Raw genomic sequence first — 15,814 nt, forward strand, 5'->3', positions numbered from 1 at the left:
TTTCCCTTTCTGAGCCAGAACACGTAGTGATGACGCACCACAGAAGAGACTCCTGGCCACACCTCCCAAGAAACACTGAGCTTCCCTCATGGCTGCAGAGCTGTTGTGATGGAATTAATTCATTGTCACTGTGTGCTTAGAGGCAAGAGCTTAGCAACCAGACTGTGTGCTCTGGGACCGGACAGACTGCATAGGGGCAGCCATATTGCTTATTCTCAAGACCAGTCAGATTTTTATTTTGGGCCGCCCTCAGCAGGGAGTCTCTGACGCGTTAGCCTCTGAGTCTGGAGTAGCCCTCGTCACTCCATCTAAGTTCCTAGGCTCCACATTAAGAGTAGTATGTGCAAACAGGACTAACAGGAGGGCATGGTGCCTGCACTGTCCTTTGCCTAGGCTGCTCCCTTCAGAACTTTGTAGGGGAAGAAATATTCCTTCCATGCCAATAACTAATAAAAGATAGGCTAAAAGGAGAAACACAAAGTTTATTAACACGTATGTTTCATATGTGTGCACATAGGAAACAAGGAATAAATAAGCAGTTTTCAGAGAGGGCTTTGAGTCCCAGCCTGCACCATCATCTTCCAACAAAGAACAGTGGTTTTTAGAGACGTGAAGGCAAAGGCAACACACGCATAAGGCCAGGGAAACGAATGGCCTTTAGTAAAGCTTTGCTAGCAGATCCTCTGGTACCATCTCCAGGCCACTGAGTGACTGACTTCAGTGGTTAACCTTTACTCTCCCCAGACGAGAAGGTGGGATGGACGGAGGCAGAGCTGAAAGCGCCATGGCTGCAGTGCAACTGCTTTCTGCCCAATAGTCAGCCATTTTCTGTGCCCCCATCCTTTCCTGTCTCCCTCAGTACCTGCTACTGCAATTCTCCTGCCTCTGTCAGGCTGCCAGCACCAGCTCTCACCTCTCCCAGTGCTCTGTTACAGCCCAGAGTCCCTCCTAGGCACCCAGCATAGGCCCCTGGTGTGGTTAAAAAAAAAAAAAAATCTCAGAAGTAAAAACAGAACAGCTGGAGAGGAGGGGTCCACGGCTCTCCTCGCCCCTGCCATGGCAGCATGGTTGGTGCTTGTTTGTGTGTGTGTGTGTGTGTGTGTGTGTGTGTGTGTGTGTGTGTGTGTGTGTGTGTGTGTGTGTGTGTGTGTGTGTGTGTGTTGTGTTGGTAAGTGCTTCCTGCCAAGTGTGCTGACCCCTTCCCCGCCCACCTCTGTGCAGTTTCCATTCTTGTGCTTTGGAGCTGAAGAGCAGAGACCCACAGCCGACCTCACCACTCCGGCCGCTCCCAGGGGAAAAGTCCAAGCGCTCAGTTTTCCTCCTTGATGACTTGTATACTCTAGCGGTGAGGATTAAGTGTTCTATGACAAGAGATGTGAAACCAAGCAAGCTGCTCCCAGGTGTCCCTGCTGAGGATGCAGCAGGAAGGCAACCCACACAGTAGTGAATCTAGGAGATGCTTGGGGTACTCCCAGGAGGGGGCTCCCAAATGGGTCCAGTCTCGTCAGATCCCTCAGAAGCCCTGATGGGGGCATAAGCGACAGGAGCTCGGCAGTAAATAAATGGAACTGTCATGTGCTCCTTTAATGCCCTAATTTTCCTTTTAGAAATGTGTCCTAGACTGAGATTGTGGCTCGGTGCTCAACACTTGCCTAAGGTGTGCAGTGGCCCTGGGTCCCACCCACAGCTCCACAGGAAATATTTCCTAACATCTCCTAAAACATAAGCACTAATTTAGGAAATATCAAACTCTGCCAACAGGATTCTTGAGAAATACTTGACAATGAAGGAGTCTCATAGAGCAGCAGTTGATGAGACTTGCTGGATACGCTCACACTAAGTCCTGAGTCCTCTCCAGTGAGCAGTGCAGCAGTCCCACCACGTCTCTCTGAACCTTCTACACACAGGCATGCGCAGTGAGCATGTGAAACATGGCGGAGCAGTGTGCTTCTGCCTGACCAGCCTTCAGCGCAGTAGCTGTTGGTTGCCACGGAGGCAAAAGACAGGTCCCTCTGCAGTGCTGCTGCTGCTAAGAATCCCCACTGATGCTTTAAATGATTCCCCTTTAACCACAACTCTCCTCAGCTGCTGCTTTCTCACTTTTCTTTCTTACCAAAATCCCCAAGAACCCTCACCACTTCCTTTACATACAGCACCAAGGACCTCAGTGAACTGAATGTTTTTCTATCCAGGGCACCACATACTGCACATATGTGGGTTGAAGTACCTATAACAAAGATCAATCTAGACCTCAGGTCTCCTATGGACTACAAGTTTGGAGCCGCCTGTGTGGTTTTTCTGCTGACCTGCCTGGTTTGAAAAGGCCACCTAAGTATATGCCCTTACCTAGCCCCCCTGGATCACCTTCTTTCTAGCTAGCCCAGGGCCAAGACTATTTGGAGCCCCAGCCCTTCAGTTAGATGTGCCAAAGACTACCAGTTATGTGTTTGAATGGAGCAGTGCCTGGCATGTTAGGAGGGTACCTGAGGAAATATAGACTTATAACTGCCATTCCCAACTCCCATTCCAATTCCATAAGGCAGGTCATGGGTGTCTTTTCCTCACCTAAAATGGGAGTTGTTCATCTGTGACATCAAGCACCCAGTGTTATGTGCTAGACTTTGCTGTGAACTTCCTTGTCCTTTTAAAAGGTAACCCCCTCACCTCTGTTCAGAATCCAGGACTTGAGCATCTTGTTAATGTTTCTGAGGGGCAAGAACTCTTAAGATTGGAGTCATTAGAAATTTGAGTGACCTGGGGATGGAGAGATAGCTCAGAGGTTAAGAGCACTGACTGCTCTTCTAGAGGTCCTGAGTTCAATTCCCAGCAACCTCATGGTGGCTCACAACCATCTATAATGTGATCTGATGCCCTCTTCTGGCACGCATGTGTACATGCAGGCCGAGCACTGTATACACAGTAAAACAAACAAATCTCTTTTAAAATTTTTGAGTGACTCTTAGAAGTTCTGGCCTTGCATTGTATTGCTGACATGAGTGGACGTGCAGGGAAGCCTGTCATCAGGAATCTGGAGCTGGGGCTGGTGATGGCACAGCAGTTAAGAGTACTTCCTGCTCGTCCAGAGGCCTGAGTTCAGTTGCCAGTACCCACATCAGGCAGCTCACAAGTTCCTGGAACTCCACAAGGTATACACACACAATAAAAATATACAAGTGAAAACAGAATAGACTCTGGGGCTACAGAGATGGTGCAGTGAGTGAGAGTATTTGCTGACCACACATTTGAGTTTGGATCCCAGCACCCATCACACGCAGGCACAGCCAGAGGCAGACACAGGAAAACTTTGGGGACTGGCCACATGCCATTTTAGTCCCAGGCCAAGACTTTGTCTTAAGGGAGTGAGACAGTGATAAAGCAAACTAGCCCATAGACCTCCTGTGGCCTCCACATGCCCATAAGCGTGTGTGTGCGCGCGCACACACACACACACACACACACACACACACGTCGCACAAAATGTGATCTGTACACGAGTGTGCATACTATTATCAGTACACACATGTACACACTCCTCACATAGAACGTGGTTGGTACATATGTGATCAGCACACAAAAATGCACATGCACCTCACACAGAATGTGATCTGTTCACACAGGCACACACATCTCCTCTCTTACACAGAATGTGATCTGTACACGCTGCGGTAAGCCTTTCCTACGGACACCTGGGAGCTGGTAAATCACAGCAGCAGGGACGCTACCCTGGGTTCTTCGGCAGCTGAAAATTTTCCCAGAAGCTGTATGAAGTGGCTGTGTGTCTCAAAAATAGGCAGGAAAAGGCCACAGGGCCTGCTGGATTCATGTCCCCTCCTGGTGAGCTGTCTGGGTTCATGTGGGGCAGGCTTTAAATGCCTGGCTTCAATCTTCCCGCCTGGTGGATAAAAACTCCAGCCTGCGAAGAACTAAAGCTTCTCCACACAGTGGCTGCAGTCACGCTGCCTGTCTGCTTCTCTGTTATTTTCATTTTTTCTACCTTGACATGAGTGGTGGCGAGCACAGGGGTAGTTTGTGGTTTGGTTTGTTTTGAACTCAAGTGTGCTAATTTAAGACACAACTTGACACAAACTAGTGTCATCATAGAGGAGGAAGCCTCAATTGAGAACATGCCTCTAAGATCAGGCTGTAGGACTTTTTAATTAGCAATTGATGGGGGAGGGCCCAGCCTATTGTGGGTGTTGTCACCCCTGGGCTGGTGGTCCTGGGTTCTAGGGAAAAAAAAAAAAGCAGGCTCAGCAAGCCATGAGAAGCAAGCCAGTAAGCAGCACCCCTCCATGGCCTCTGCTTGGAGTCAGGGTGTTAGCTAGGTGGAAGAGCTAGGTACAAAGAAAGAAACAATTCTTTTTTTAAAAATGTACATAAAGTATGCTGAAACCTAATTGCAATGGACAAACAGGAGACTAAATAGAAAAGGGTATCCTAACCCCATGAAACAATGCTACTTTCATTGCCATAATTTAATGCCCACTACAGCATAGTGCACGACTGTAATGCAAAAACAAAAGGTGCAGTGCAAGTAACACTTTACAATTATTTTTATCCTTAATTCTATGTGTGCAAGAGGGTCTGTGTGCAGTTGCAGTTTTCTGCTGGATGGCATGACTCCCTGGAACTGGAATTCTGGGGCATTCTGCTAATCTGAACATCCAGCCTCTTATCTGCTGCTAGGAACTCCAGTCAGCACTTTGTTAGTATATCGTTAGAGGCAGTGCCCACGGCCTCTTAACACTCAACTATGCTGAAGCAGGCCTAGCTATGTCAGAGTCCAGGTGAGGTGTGGCAGGGAACTTAGCACAGCTGACATGTCTTACGGTCAATCGGTGCTAGCCGGCTTCTTGCCGTGTTCTTCAGAAAGTCTCCCATTGACCACTTGGAACTACTCATAGGATTTGCAACTAACTCTCTTCCAAGTAGAAAACTTTATATATACCCAAGAAGCAAGCCTTCAAGAAACCAAGGGAACTGTGCCATTAATTTCCTTACGCAGATCTGGTATATACATCCCGACCCCGGACTACTTCACTGGAACCCAACCCCTGCTGAGGTTCGCCGAAGTGTGACAGGACATGTGCAAAGTGACTCTCCTAATAGGTAATTTTTGCTCTTCTCCACAGAATGTGAACGGCATAAAGTACCATGCTAAGAATGGTCACCGAACGCAAATTCGAGTCCGCAAACCATTCAAATGCCGGTGTGGGAAGAGTTACAAGACAGCTCAGGGCCTGCGGCACCACACAATCAATTTCCATCCCCCGGTGTCCGCCGAGATGATCAGGAAGATGCAGCAGTAATGTGCTGGTCAGAACTGTGCCAAGAAATCCTCACCAGCAGTTGCTGATTTTGAAAACAGCCACCTTTTTTTCAGGGGAAGCACTCAGCAACCCTTTAATGAGAAATAATTAAATGCATGCTTTAAACTTTTCTGTAATTTTGGAATGATGTATCTTTGTAGAGTTAATGATTTTGTACATTTGCACATGTAATCGTCATATCCATTTTCATTACTTTGATATAAGGTGCTAAACAAAAAAGCTCTAGGTTCTTCAGCACATTTTCCCCCAAAATAAAATTAAGGGCATGTTGCATATTGTTTAACCATACTGCAGTGATGTCAACTGGGAGAGGAGGGGCTGGCACTGAGATGCTGTTCAAGATTGTAATGTGATTGAAGCTTTTCAACACATCAACTCACATAAAACCAAAATAATACCTTCATTATCAAACTGGTTACCATGCCTTACATAATGGAGTTAGTATGTGTGAGTAGACAGACTTTAGGTAATGGAAATATAAAGAAGAATGTTTAACATAATATGCTAAAATATTTTCATATTTAAATAACATGCATAAAAGGTGTGCTTTTGTTGTTATCTTGCCCTTTAAAAAGCTGAAACTCTTGCCATCGCACTTACCAGTCGTTTTAGTGTTCTAAAAGGCATCTTTGCGCAAAGGACTCAGTTCGCTCACTAATGTTATCATACTCATTGAGTGCCTGCTGGGTGCAAGACACGGTGTTTACACCTGATGTTACTTGTGGACCAAGATACCAGTGTCTGAAATACCTTCCCCTGAAATGTTAGGAACCACTTTGAAACACGTAAGTGCGTAAGTGCAAACTGTGTGTGTGTGTGAAAGTTAGTTACTGCTTCATCAGCAGATGAGGTTTAAAGCACTTTGTAGTTCTCTATTGCCAACAGTTTTATTTAGACGCTGCCACGTCTTGCAGCTATCGCCCTAAGAGACCTGTGGGTTGCAATCAGAAATAAAACGTAAAACCTGTTTGAAAGAGGAACGTTGTTAAGCTCCCTGTGGCCCCCTTCCGTGTTCACTTTTGACTTCTTTTAATGGCACTTTCCTCATTACATTGTAGGTGTCTGCATTTTCCTTAGAATTGTCTGTTTAGCTTTAGAAAACATTTTGCCAGAATATGAAAATAAGCCTTACTGACAATTAAGTGCTTCTTGCAGCAGGTGGTCAACCACGAGTGACTGACCCAGCCCGCTGAGCGTGGCCTCCATCTGGATCATTCCTGACGCTCCTCTCGCCGACAGTACCATCATGTGCTGAGTGTTCTTTTCTCCCAAGTGCTATTCTTTAAACAAGAGTACACCAGTTGCCTAATACGCAATAAAAGTTGCTTTGACACAGCTAACTGCACACAGTACAATTGGTGAAAAGCAAACTCAAATTCCCTCTAAATAACTTTTTCCCATGTTCTCATTAAATGAAATCTTACGTATAGCTAGAAAGTAGTGCTCTCCTCAGTTTTTCACATTGTGAAGACAATTCTGTTAAAAGGATCGGTAAGCTTCTGCCTAATCCCTCATCATGATGAGGGATTTTAAAGTATTTATAACGCTGCTGCCCAGTAAAGATGTCCTCAGTTCTGAAAAGTGGTCTTGGTCCTGACTATACAGTGTTAGCCCACATGGTGTTAAAAAAGATGATCCAGAATTGACTCATAAGTTGGTGCGAAAGTAAGCCCTACTTGCTCCATATCTACCTACAGTCGACCAAAAACTTTTAGGCCAGCAATTAGTTAGCTTTGCTCTTTCTAGTGTGAGAAACTGCAGGCAGGATCAGTAGTTGAGCAGCTACAGTCATAAACAGTCATTGTGCATGTTAAGCCCTTCAGTGATGAGCGCAGTTTCCACTTCTCCGTTGTGACAGTATTACTAAGCAGGTGAGGGAGGGTACTTTGTTACACCGCGTGTAGTGAATGTATTGTACCGTGTCTGTGAAAACCGTGCTTTAAATTATATTTTCATATGTTTTGTTGGGGACAGAGCACATAAAGTTTGAAAGCAACAAAAATTATCAGAACTGAAGGCAATTTACTTAAAATTTCTGTCAAGAAAAGCTGCTTAATAAATGTACATGAAATCACATTTAAAATAAACTGCCTCTGACCCAAAATAAACATGGCTCTTTATTTTAATTAGCTCCACTGTGAGAGACTGCATCAAGTTTATTGCGGAACTAAAACATCTTTCCTGTGCCTGTTCTCTTAGGCTCCTAATTATTTTTCAAAATCTAGATGATACGTAAAGATTCTATTCCCTTATATTTTGCATACTTTTCCTGTAAATAATAATATATCATAAGCTTGGGCTAAAACCCTACATAAAGGATTCAGTTAAACATCAAGATGGGTAGCCTGGTGTCGCTGACAGTACTTTAATAGTCAAAGACTACTTTCAGGTTAGCTTGGGTCATACTGATTAGCTGCAGGAGAAATGTCATAGGTCAACATCCTATGTCATCCTCAGTCATGGCTCACCCTGAGACTGGGTGTCCCACTGAACCTGAAGCTCAGAGATGTGAGCAACACGTCCCAAGGACCTCCTGTTACCAGCTCCCCAGCAACACATCTGGTTTTCTTACTCAAGTACTGGGGATCAGAACTCAGCACAGCAGGCACTTTACTAAGTCATCTCATAGCCCCAAAGCCTCATGGGAGGCATATTTTATCCAAGTATATTGTATGACAAACTTCCTGGGAGGCTGGAAGGAGTATGCACTGCTGTCCCTGCCTCCCAGGACGCCTGACAGCGGCCATCTGGGTGCCTCACCCTGCTTCACCCTAGACACTAAGGCAATCTGAATCGAAAAAAGTATTTTAAAACATATGCATACACCTTTTCAAATTACTCAAGTAATACAAATTCTGCTCCTATAAATATCAGCAACATTGTGATATATAGTAGATCACATAGAGCAGCCCAGAATGCTACCCACTCTGAATATTTACTTAACATATCCAGTTTGCTCAGAACAGTTAACATTTGGTAACTACTAAAGCAGAGAAAGAATTTAACATTCCAATCATAAAAGAAAAAGGAGTATACAAGTCATAAGTTTAAGGCCCAAGCCAGAAAACTCCAAAATAGCAGGTTAATGAAAGCCTAGTACAAACATGACAATGGTCTGACAGCGCTCCAGAGCGCATCTTCTTTAATGTTAATGGACATAACTAAGAAACACATTAGTTGGATTTAGGTTGTGCATTCTACTTTTAATCATGTACTGAGGAATATTCTTTCCAATTTGTATTCTCACCAGGAAGCTGTTAGAAAGATACCGATACAGTCATTTTATGCCACAAACCATTTACAAAGATCATTTAATGAGAACAGATGATGCCTTGATTTATCTTGGTCCATTCTCTCATTAGTTATAAATACAAATTCAATAGTTTAAAAATAGTCATTCAGATTATGCTAAAATTTTTATCATAAAATTAAGAAAATATGCCGTATATTAATTCCTAAAGCCAGTGTTTTGCATATAAAAGGCGTCTGCAAGCCTGTGGTCTCATTCTTCATGCAGCTCCACAGCCAGGTAGGATCTTTAAATCTACCATTTCAATGACTAACTGAAGGTTTTTTTCTATATTCAAAGAATGATTGCGCAGAACTGTTGTGCTCAGTGCTTTTATTACATAGTAGTAGTCATGCTGAATCGCCGAGGTGAACAGAAACTTAAGTCTGGCTGTGCTAAGTGATCTACAGCTGTTACAGATGTGTGTGTGTTTTCAGTTCAGTAACATCAAAATAATTCCTGTATCCTGCTTCGTACACTTTGTCTAACTAGGGGATAAATGGAGATATAAACATACAAGAACTTTTCTTAAAGCAGACAAAAATTAACAGAGATTAAAACTGTATTTACTGTAGTCAAAGCTATACCCTGGCCCTAGTGACACCATACTCAAAAGAGGTTCTCAATCAGAAAAGTGTAAAGGAGGGAACATAAAAGTGACACCTGGTAGTTTCCTTAGTCTCTACTTAAAAGCTTTTTGTTTTTGTTTAGCTGCTAAAGCTTACTACTAATAAAAGCTAGTCGAAGTTGAGAACATTCTGATCAAAATGGGTCTGCACATGCCTTTCAAAGCCCTGCTGGTCGTAGTCAGGCGGGAACTGCTCGCTGCACATTGGGCACACCTTCCAGTGGCTTTCAACGTGTTCTTCAAATTTGCTCTGATCATAGTTGGGAGGGAACATCAGTTCACAGAGGGGACACTTCTTGTGAACATCAAAGCTTTTAAAGAAAGAAAAGGAGGAAAGAATTTGGTCTTTTCTAGTTAAGTTGCAACAGCACTTGTCAGTGTACAACCAGTTTCATTGATCTACTTAGCTGAGATTTAGACCACACAACTTATCCTCAGTCTTTACAAGCTTACTTGACCTCTTTCTGCTTCTAGATTCTTGCTATTGTGTATAGCAACTGTCTTTTTACAAAGCCACGACTACATTTAGTTTTACAATAGGATTAACAACCCCCAAATCAGACATTATATAAAATGAGGCTTACTGTAAAAAAATTCTCCCACATTTTAACTTTTTTGTTTCTTTTTTCTTTTTTAACTCCAAGTATGGATACAGCACATCATTTTCTACCAGTGTCTACTGGGCGTGACAGCCAAAGAACTGTGCAGTCTTGAGTGAGAGCTTGCACTGCTCTTGCAAAGGGCCAGAGTTTAGCACCCTTTCTGTATGGCTCACTGCGGACTCAACTCCAGCTCCAGGGATCAGATGCCCTTTCCTGGCCCCTGTGAGCACCTGAACTTAAGTGAACAAACCCACATACAGATACAACACATAGAATTCAAAAGTCTAGTTCAGTTTCTATGCCACCATCTCTTGAAAAGATGGCATGTCTGCATCTCACAGGAGGCGAGGTAAAGTAAATAGCTGGATGCACCCTGACTGGGACGTATGTTCTGTGTGCTAGACTCTGGCCACTGTATTTAACAAGTTCCAAGAACTATTCTTTAGAAGCACTTGTCTTATATAATTCTGTGTAATTCTAAGAAGGAAAGAACTTACCTGGAATCAAAGCAAAAGCCTGCCCCATGACCACGTAAATGCTGGCTTGCTGGATCAGGAGGAAGGGGCACATTCTCATCTTCCTGGCACAAAACAGAAAAGCAGGGCAGCTTTTTGAGAAAAGTGAAACCAAATACAATAAATTCTTTACTTCAGGAAGCTCATAATCATACTTAATTGCCCAATTAGGCTTTTAGCTCTATTATTATTTAGACTTTCATATAAACACGTTTGAAAGAATGTTTATTATAGAGCATTTCACTAGGGACAAATAATGTGACATTTTTAAAATACATTCTCCGCCCTCATTCCAGACCCATAGTTGACACCTAAAGTGAGCTTCAGACCAACTCCTTCGATAATGTTGGTTTTCTTCCATTCATGGTTATGAAAAAGTTTTATTTACAAATAAGGCATTATATGATGTTAATAACAAAAGCAAAGCAAAACACTGCAACAAAAAGTGAATTTGATCTCTATTCACTTATAAGTATCTTACTGTATTCCAACTTTTGGAGGAGTTTTCGAGACAGGGTTTCTCTGTGTAGCTTTGGCTGTCCTAGACTCACTTTGTAGACCAAACTGGCCTCAAACCCATGGCAATGCACCTGCCTTTGCCTCTTGAGTGCAAGGATTAAAGGTGTGCGCCACCATACCCAGCTGTATTTCAATTTTTATATTGTTTTTTTGTCTTGTTTTCTGAGACAGAGTTTCTCTGTGTAGCCCTGGCTATCCTGAAACTCCCTCTGTAGACCAGACTGGCCTCAAACTTGGAGATCCACCTGCCTCTGCCTCCTAGGGCTGGGATTAAAGGAGTCCACCACCACCTGGCTTGTATTTCAATACTTACTTGAATACAGGCATTTCAATCTGAAAACAGTCTTCGAAGTGGCTAGTAAGCATACAGTACATACAGGGTGGATACTGAATAAAGGAGTGACTTATCTTGTGTGAGACTTTGCATACTACTCTGAATTAAGAGCAACTAAAGTTTATTGTTTCCAGACCACAGATGACGACTTAATAAACCACAGAGAAAAGGAAGATGATTACTAACAGCTCAGTGGAGACACATTGTATTTATCTGTGTGAATGAAGCCAAACCAACCAGTATGACTTTCCAAGCCTATATATGTAGAATCATTATTAACTTGCAATAATCTTTTTGGTTAAGATGCTTATAAACATATATTGCACAGTATACAGAAAAGATGAATACAGGAAAAGTAAAATGTGAGTTTGTGTGATATATTCTTGGCTTGTTCACACTGGGAAGACTAATGGAAAACACTATGCAAAACAACCCATAAAGTCCACAGCCAAATTAAAACCTGATACACAGGCTGTCAGACATAAAAATCTATAGAAGCCAGGTGGCCATGGGGCATGCCTTTTAATCCCATCACTCAGGAGGCAGAGACAGGCAGATCTCTGTGAGTTCAAGACCAGCCTAGTCTACAAAGTGAGTTCCAGGATAGCCAAGGCTACACAGAAAAAACCCTGTCTTGAAACAACAAGTCTATCAAACTGAGTTTTAATCACAAAAACACTAATTTGGATTCCCATGCCTGAATCCCAGTATTTTGAGATTTATAGCAATCAACAGCCCAACACATCAGCTCATCTCACACCCAAAGCAACCACCTCCTCCTATCTCCTCAGCAGCTATCCACGCACTGCACTTGTGTGCGCTGAGGCATGGATGGCAGGCAGCTCAACACCCTCATGTTGCTGGGTAGTCATGCTTGCCCCACAGCCGCAATTAACGGGTTAACACATGCCATGGGGAAAAGCACCAAAACAACAGAGTTGCTGTAAAAATGCAATGGGAATAAAGAAAACATACCAAGTACTTCTACAGGAAAGTGCACACAACCTGGCTATCACCTAACAATTTTCCCTGCCTGAAAATGAAAATGAGTCTCAGGGTCTGTGTCTGTCTGATTTTCTCCTCTCATCCCTGCCGCCCCCCTCTCGTGTGTGTGTGTGTGTGTGTGTGTGTGTGTGTGTGCGCGCGCGCGTGTGCATGCGTGTGTGTGTGTGTGTGTATGCATGTGTGTGTGTGTGTGTGTGTGTGTGTGTGTGTGTTTGTGTGTAATTTAATATGAGATTGGAAAAAGGGAGAAAACAAGCATTTTACAAGCCTTAAAAATTAAATCTTCTAGTAACTACAGTATCAGTAGCATTTAACTTTATGCACAAACATGTACAAAGATGATGTATCTGTTGAGTCTGATAAATAACCATTGTGATTCTGTGTCAGGTTACTCTAGCTCCCAGGTATAGGACTTCCAGCCACAATAACTGAAATACTGTATCTGCTTATTAACTAAGTAATACTGATGATGAAATTTCATATTTTTCTTTAATTTTTATTAACAAATTCTAATTTATAAATGTTAAAGAAAGAAGGGAAAATAAAACAGAGCATGTTTTGATACTCTAATAAAAGCAGATATTTGAATTAGAATACAACTTTTTAGGAGCCCAAACTATAATGGACCAGACAACTCACTGACCATTTTCCCCTCATTTTAAATAGCAAATAGCTTACAACAGCTTTGTAAGCAACCACCAATCTGCCAATGGTACCAGTAGACTGTGGGCTGAAATGCACACTCAGTGTACTAGACATGGTAATACCCTACTTGTTAAATACTAGGAGGAAAAAGTAAAAGCAATTTCTACCTTTAAGCCATACATAAACTGGCAATAATCCTATACATTACTGTCTTTTAAAAGCAGAATTCTAAGGTTAGATGTGGCAGGACACGCCTGTCATCCTAGCACTTGGAAGACTGAAGAAGGAAGATCATCCTGGGACAGAGAAAAACCTGGGCTGCATACCAAGTAGGGTCTCAAAAGTACTAAGAGGAGGCCAGGCGTGTGACAGTGGCCTTAGTCCCATCACTCTGGGAGCAAAGGCAAGTGGAACTCTAGGAGTTGAGACTACCCTGATCTACATGGTGAGTTTCAGGCCAGGCACTACAAAGTGAGCCTCTGTCTCAAATAATTAGTAATAAATATTGAACTCTGGGTGTTACAATGAAAAACAGCAATTCCTTTTCTTCTTCTTATGAAATTAGAAATCACCTATTTGAAGGATACCTTGAGCCATGAAGTATGCAAAATTTTCAAAGCAGCCAATTCCTGTGATTATTGACTCATGATAGTAATATACAACATGATCAAATCTCCACTTATGAATGTGTTTACTACCATAATGAACTCATCTAGGGCTACTTCCTGAATGAGCAGTTCCTATACTGGGGCCTTCTAAAGAGTATGTTTCCAGGGGAGAGGGACCCTAAACAATTACAGAATGACCCTTTGGTTTTGCTTTAAGACAGAGCTGGTACAGGTTTGCCTGAACTTGCAGCAATCCTCCTGCTGCCGGGTGTGGTGGTGTACGCCTTTAATCCCAGCTCTCGGGAGGCAGAGGCAGGCGGATCGCTGTGAGTTTAAGGCCAGCCTGGTCTAGAGTGAGTTCAGGACAGCCAAGGTTACACAGAGAAACCCTGTCTCAAAAACAAAAAAACAAAAAATCCTCCTGCTTCTGCCTGGGTGCTGAGATTACATACTGTCACACACAGAGTGGCTTTTGCAAGGCATTTAATTGTAGTATACAAAATACTTAGTATCGGTTGTTTTTAGATTTTCTTCCTATTGAGATATGAAACAATTTTAAATGTCTCTTTTAAAAAGAACTAAAAATACCGGGGCATGGTGACCCATGCCTTTAATCCCAGCTCTCGGGAGGCAGAAGCAGGCGGATCTCTGTGAGTTCAAGGGCAGCCTAGTCTACAAAGCGAGTCTAGGACAGTCAAGGTTACAAAGAGAAACTCTGCCTCAAAAAAACAAAAGAACTAAAAACATGATAATGAAACAGATAGACCTTCCTACTAAATTGAGATGTAACAGAAAATAATTTTATATGGTGTGTGTGTGTGCGCGCGCACACGCGCGCCTCTTTCTGTTTTTTTTGTTTTGTTTTGTTTTGGTTTGGTTTGGTTTGGTTTGGTTTTGAGATAGGGTTTCTTTGAATAACGCTGACTGTCCTGGAACTCGCTCTGTTGACCAGGCTGGCCTCAAACTCCGCCTAGCTAAATGTGTCTTTTAAAAAAGAAGTAAAAACATGATAATAAAGTAGATTGTCTTCAAAAAAGTATATACCATAGTCTAACCCCTACTTCATTCTCAGATCCTTGTCAACGAAAATGCCAAATTGGACTGGGAAATGAAGCTATTAAGGCAGGCCTTTAATAGAACTGGGGGGTAGGGGGTTAAAGACAAAATAATTTTAAAATGTCAATGTATTTCAGCATTTAATCACAGCTTAGAATAAGATGTCCCTTGTTAATTTTATAAATAGTAAACTTGAGTCAAATTAGATTAGAAACTGAAGAAGACCGAGAATCCCTTAAAGGTTTCTGGGCCTGTAAGGTGGTGCAGTGGTTTGAGAATGGTCTCAACCGGCTCGTATATGTGAATGCTTGCTTTCAGTTATACACTGTCTCAATACAATTAGGAGCTGTGTGGCACTGCTGGTCTTTCTGCCTCAACATAGGAGCTCTCAGCTACTGCTCCAGTGCCATGCCTGCCCACCGCCATGCTTCTTGCCATGATGGTATGGACTCAAGTCTATGAAACTGTAAGCAGGCCCCCAATTAAATGCTTTCTTCTGTAAGTTGCCTTGGTCATAGTATCTTTTCTTTTAAAGATTTATTCATTATTTAAACAGTATTCTGCCCGCATGTGCCCCTGCCCGCCCCAAGAAGGCACTGGATCTCATACAGATGGTCGTGAGCCCCCAAGTGGTTGCTGGGAATTGAACTTAAGACCTCTGGAAGAGCAGATGGTTCTCTTAACCTCTGAGCCATCTCTCCGGCCCCATAGTATCTTTTCACAGCAATAGAACAGTAAATAAACAGAAAAGGTCAGCAGTTAAGAGCACTTGACCTGAGTTCAATTCCTTAGCACCCACAGCTGTTGGCCCACAATGACCTGTAACTCTTAGCTCCTGAGGATCTGACTCTCTGTTCTGGCATACATGTACACTTGTACACACACTCAACACACACACAATCGAAATGTAAAGAGACTTTAAAAAGGTAATTCTAACATGTTTATACTATACATGGCCCTTAAAAGCACACACTGTATGCAGGGAGCAGTGGCGCACGCCTTTAATCCCAGCACTCAGGAGGCAGACGCAGGTGGATCTCTGAGTTCAAGGCCAGCCTGGTGACAAAGAGAGACCTGGACAGCCAAGGCTGTTACACAGAGAAACCCTGTCTGGAAAAACCTAAAAACAAACAAAAACAAAACAACAATGTAAAATAAACCAATTACAAAAAAAATTATGATTATAATGATACCTAGGATAGTGTCATTCAAGAAAACCAATTACAAGTGTGAATTTTCAGGACAATGGGCGTGTTTGAGTAAAGAGTCTCTACTTTGCAAAC

The 15,814-nt window shown here is 42.8% G+C and overlaps 2 protein-coding genes across 4 annotated transcripts in view; one reads left to right on the forward strand and one right to left on the reverse strand.

Annotated features, from left to right (window-relative positions):
- The window catches only part of JAZF1 (JAZF zinc finger 1), a 288,104-nt gene extending 281,333 nt beyond the window's left edge, over positions 1-6,771 (forward strand). The window contains exon 5 of the mRNA XM_084786339.1: positions 5,133-6,771. Coding sequence (XP_084642465.1) covers positions 5,133-5,309 — 177 coding nt within the window. The 3' untranslated portion in view covers positions 5,310-6,771. The remainder of the gene's footprint in view (positions 1-5,132) is intronic.
- A 2,164-nt stretch (positions 6,772-8,935) lies between these two features.
- TAX1BP1 (Tax1 binding protein 1) overlaps positions 8,936-15,814 on the reverse strand; it is a 55,578-nt gene continuing 48,699 nt past the window's right edge. For all 3 annotated transcript variants that reach the window (XM_084786338.1, XM_084786337.1, XM_084786336.1), the window contains 2 exons: positions 10,347-10,429; positions 8,936-9,558 (listed from right to left, as the gene is read on the reverse strand). In XM_084786338.1, coding sequence (XP_084642464.1) covers positions 9,357-9,558; positions 10,347-10,429 — 285 coding nt within the window. In that variant the 3' untranslated portion in view covers positions 8,936-9,356. The remainder of the gene's footprint in view (positions 9,559-10,346; positions 10,430-15,814) is intronic.

This window comes from Acomys minous (genome assembly GCF_964271855.1).
Source record: "Acomys minous genome assembly, chromosome: 6".
NCBI lineage: Eukaryota > Metazoa > Chordata > Mammalia > Rodentia > Muridae > Acomys > Acomys minous.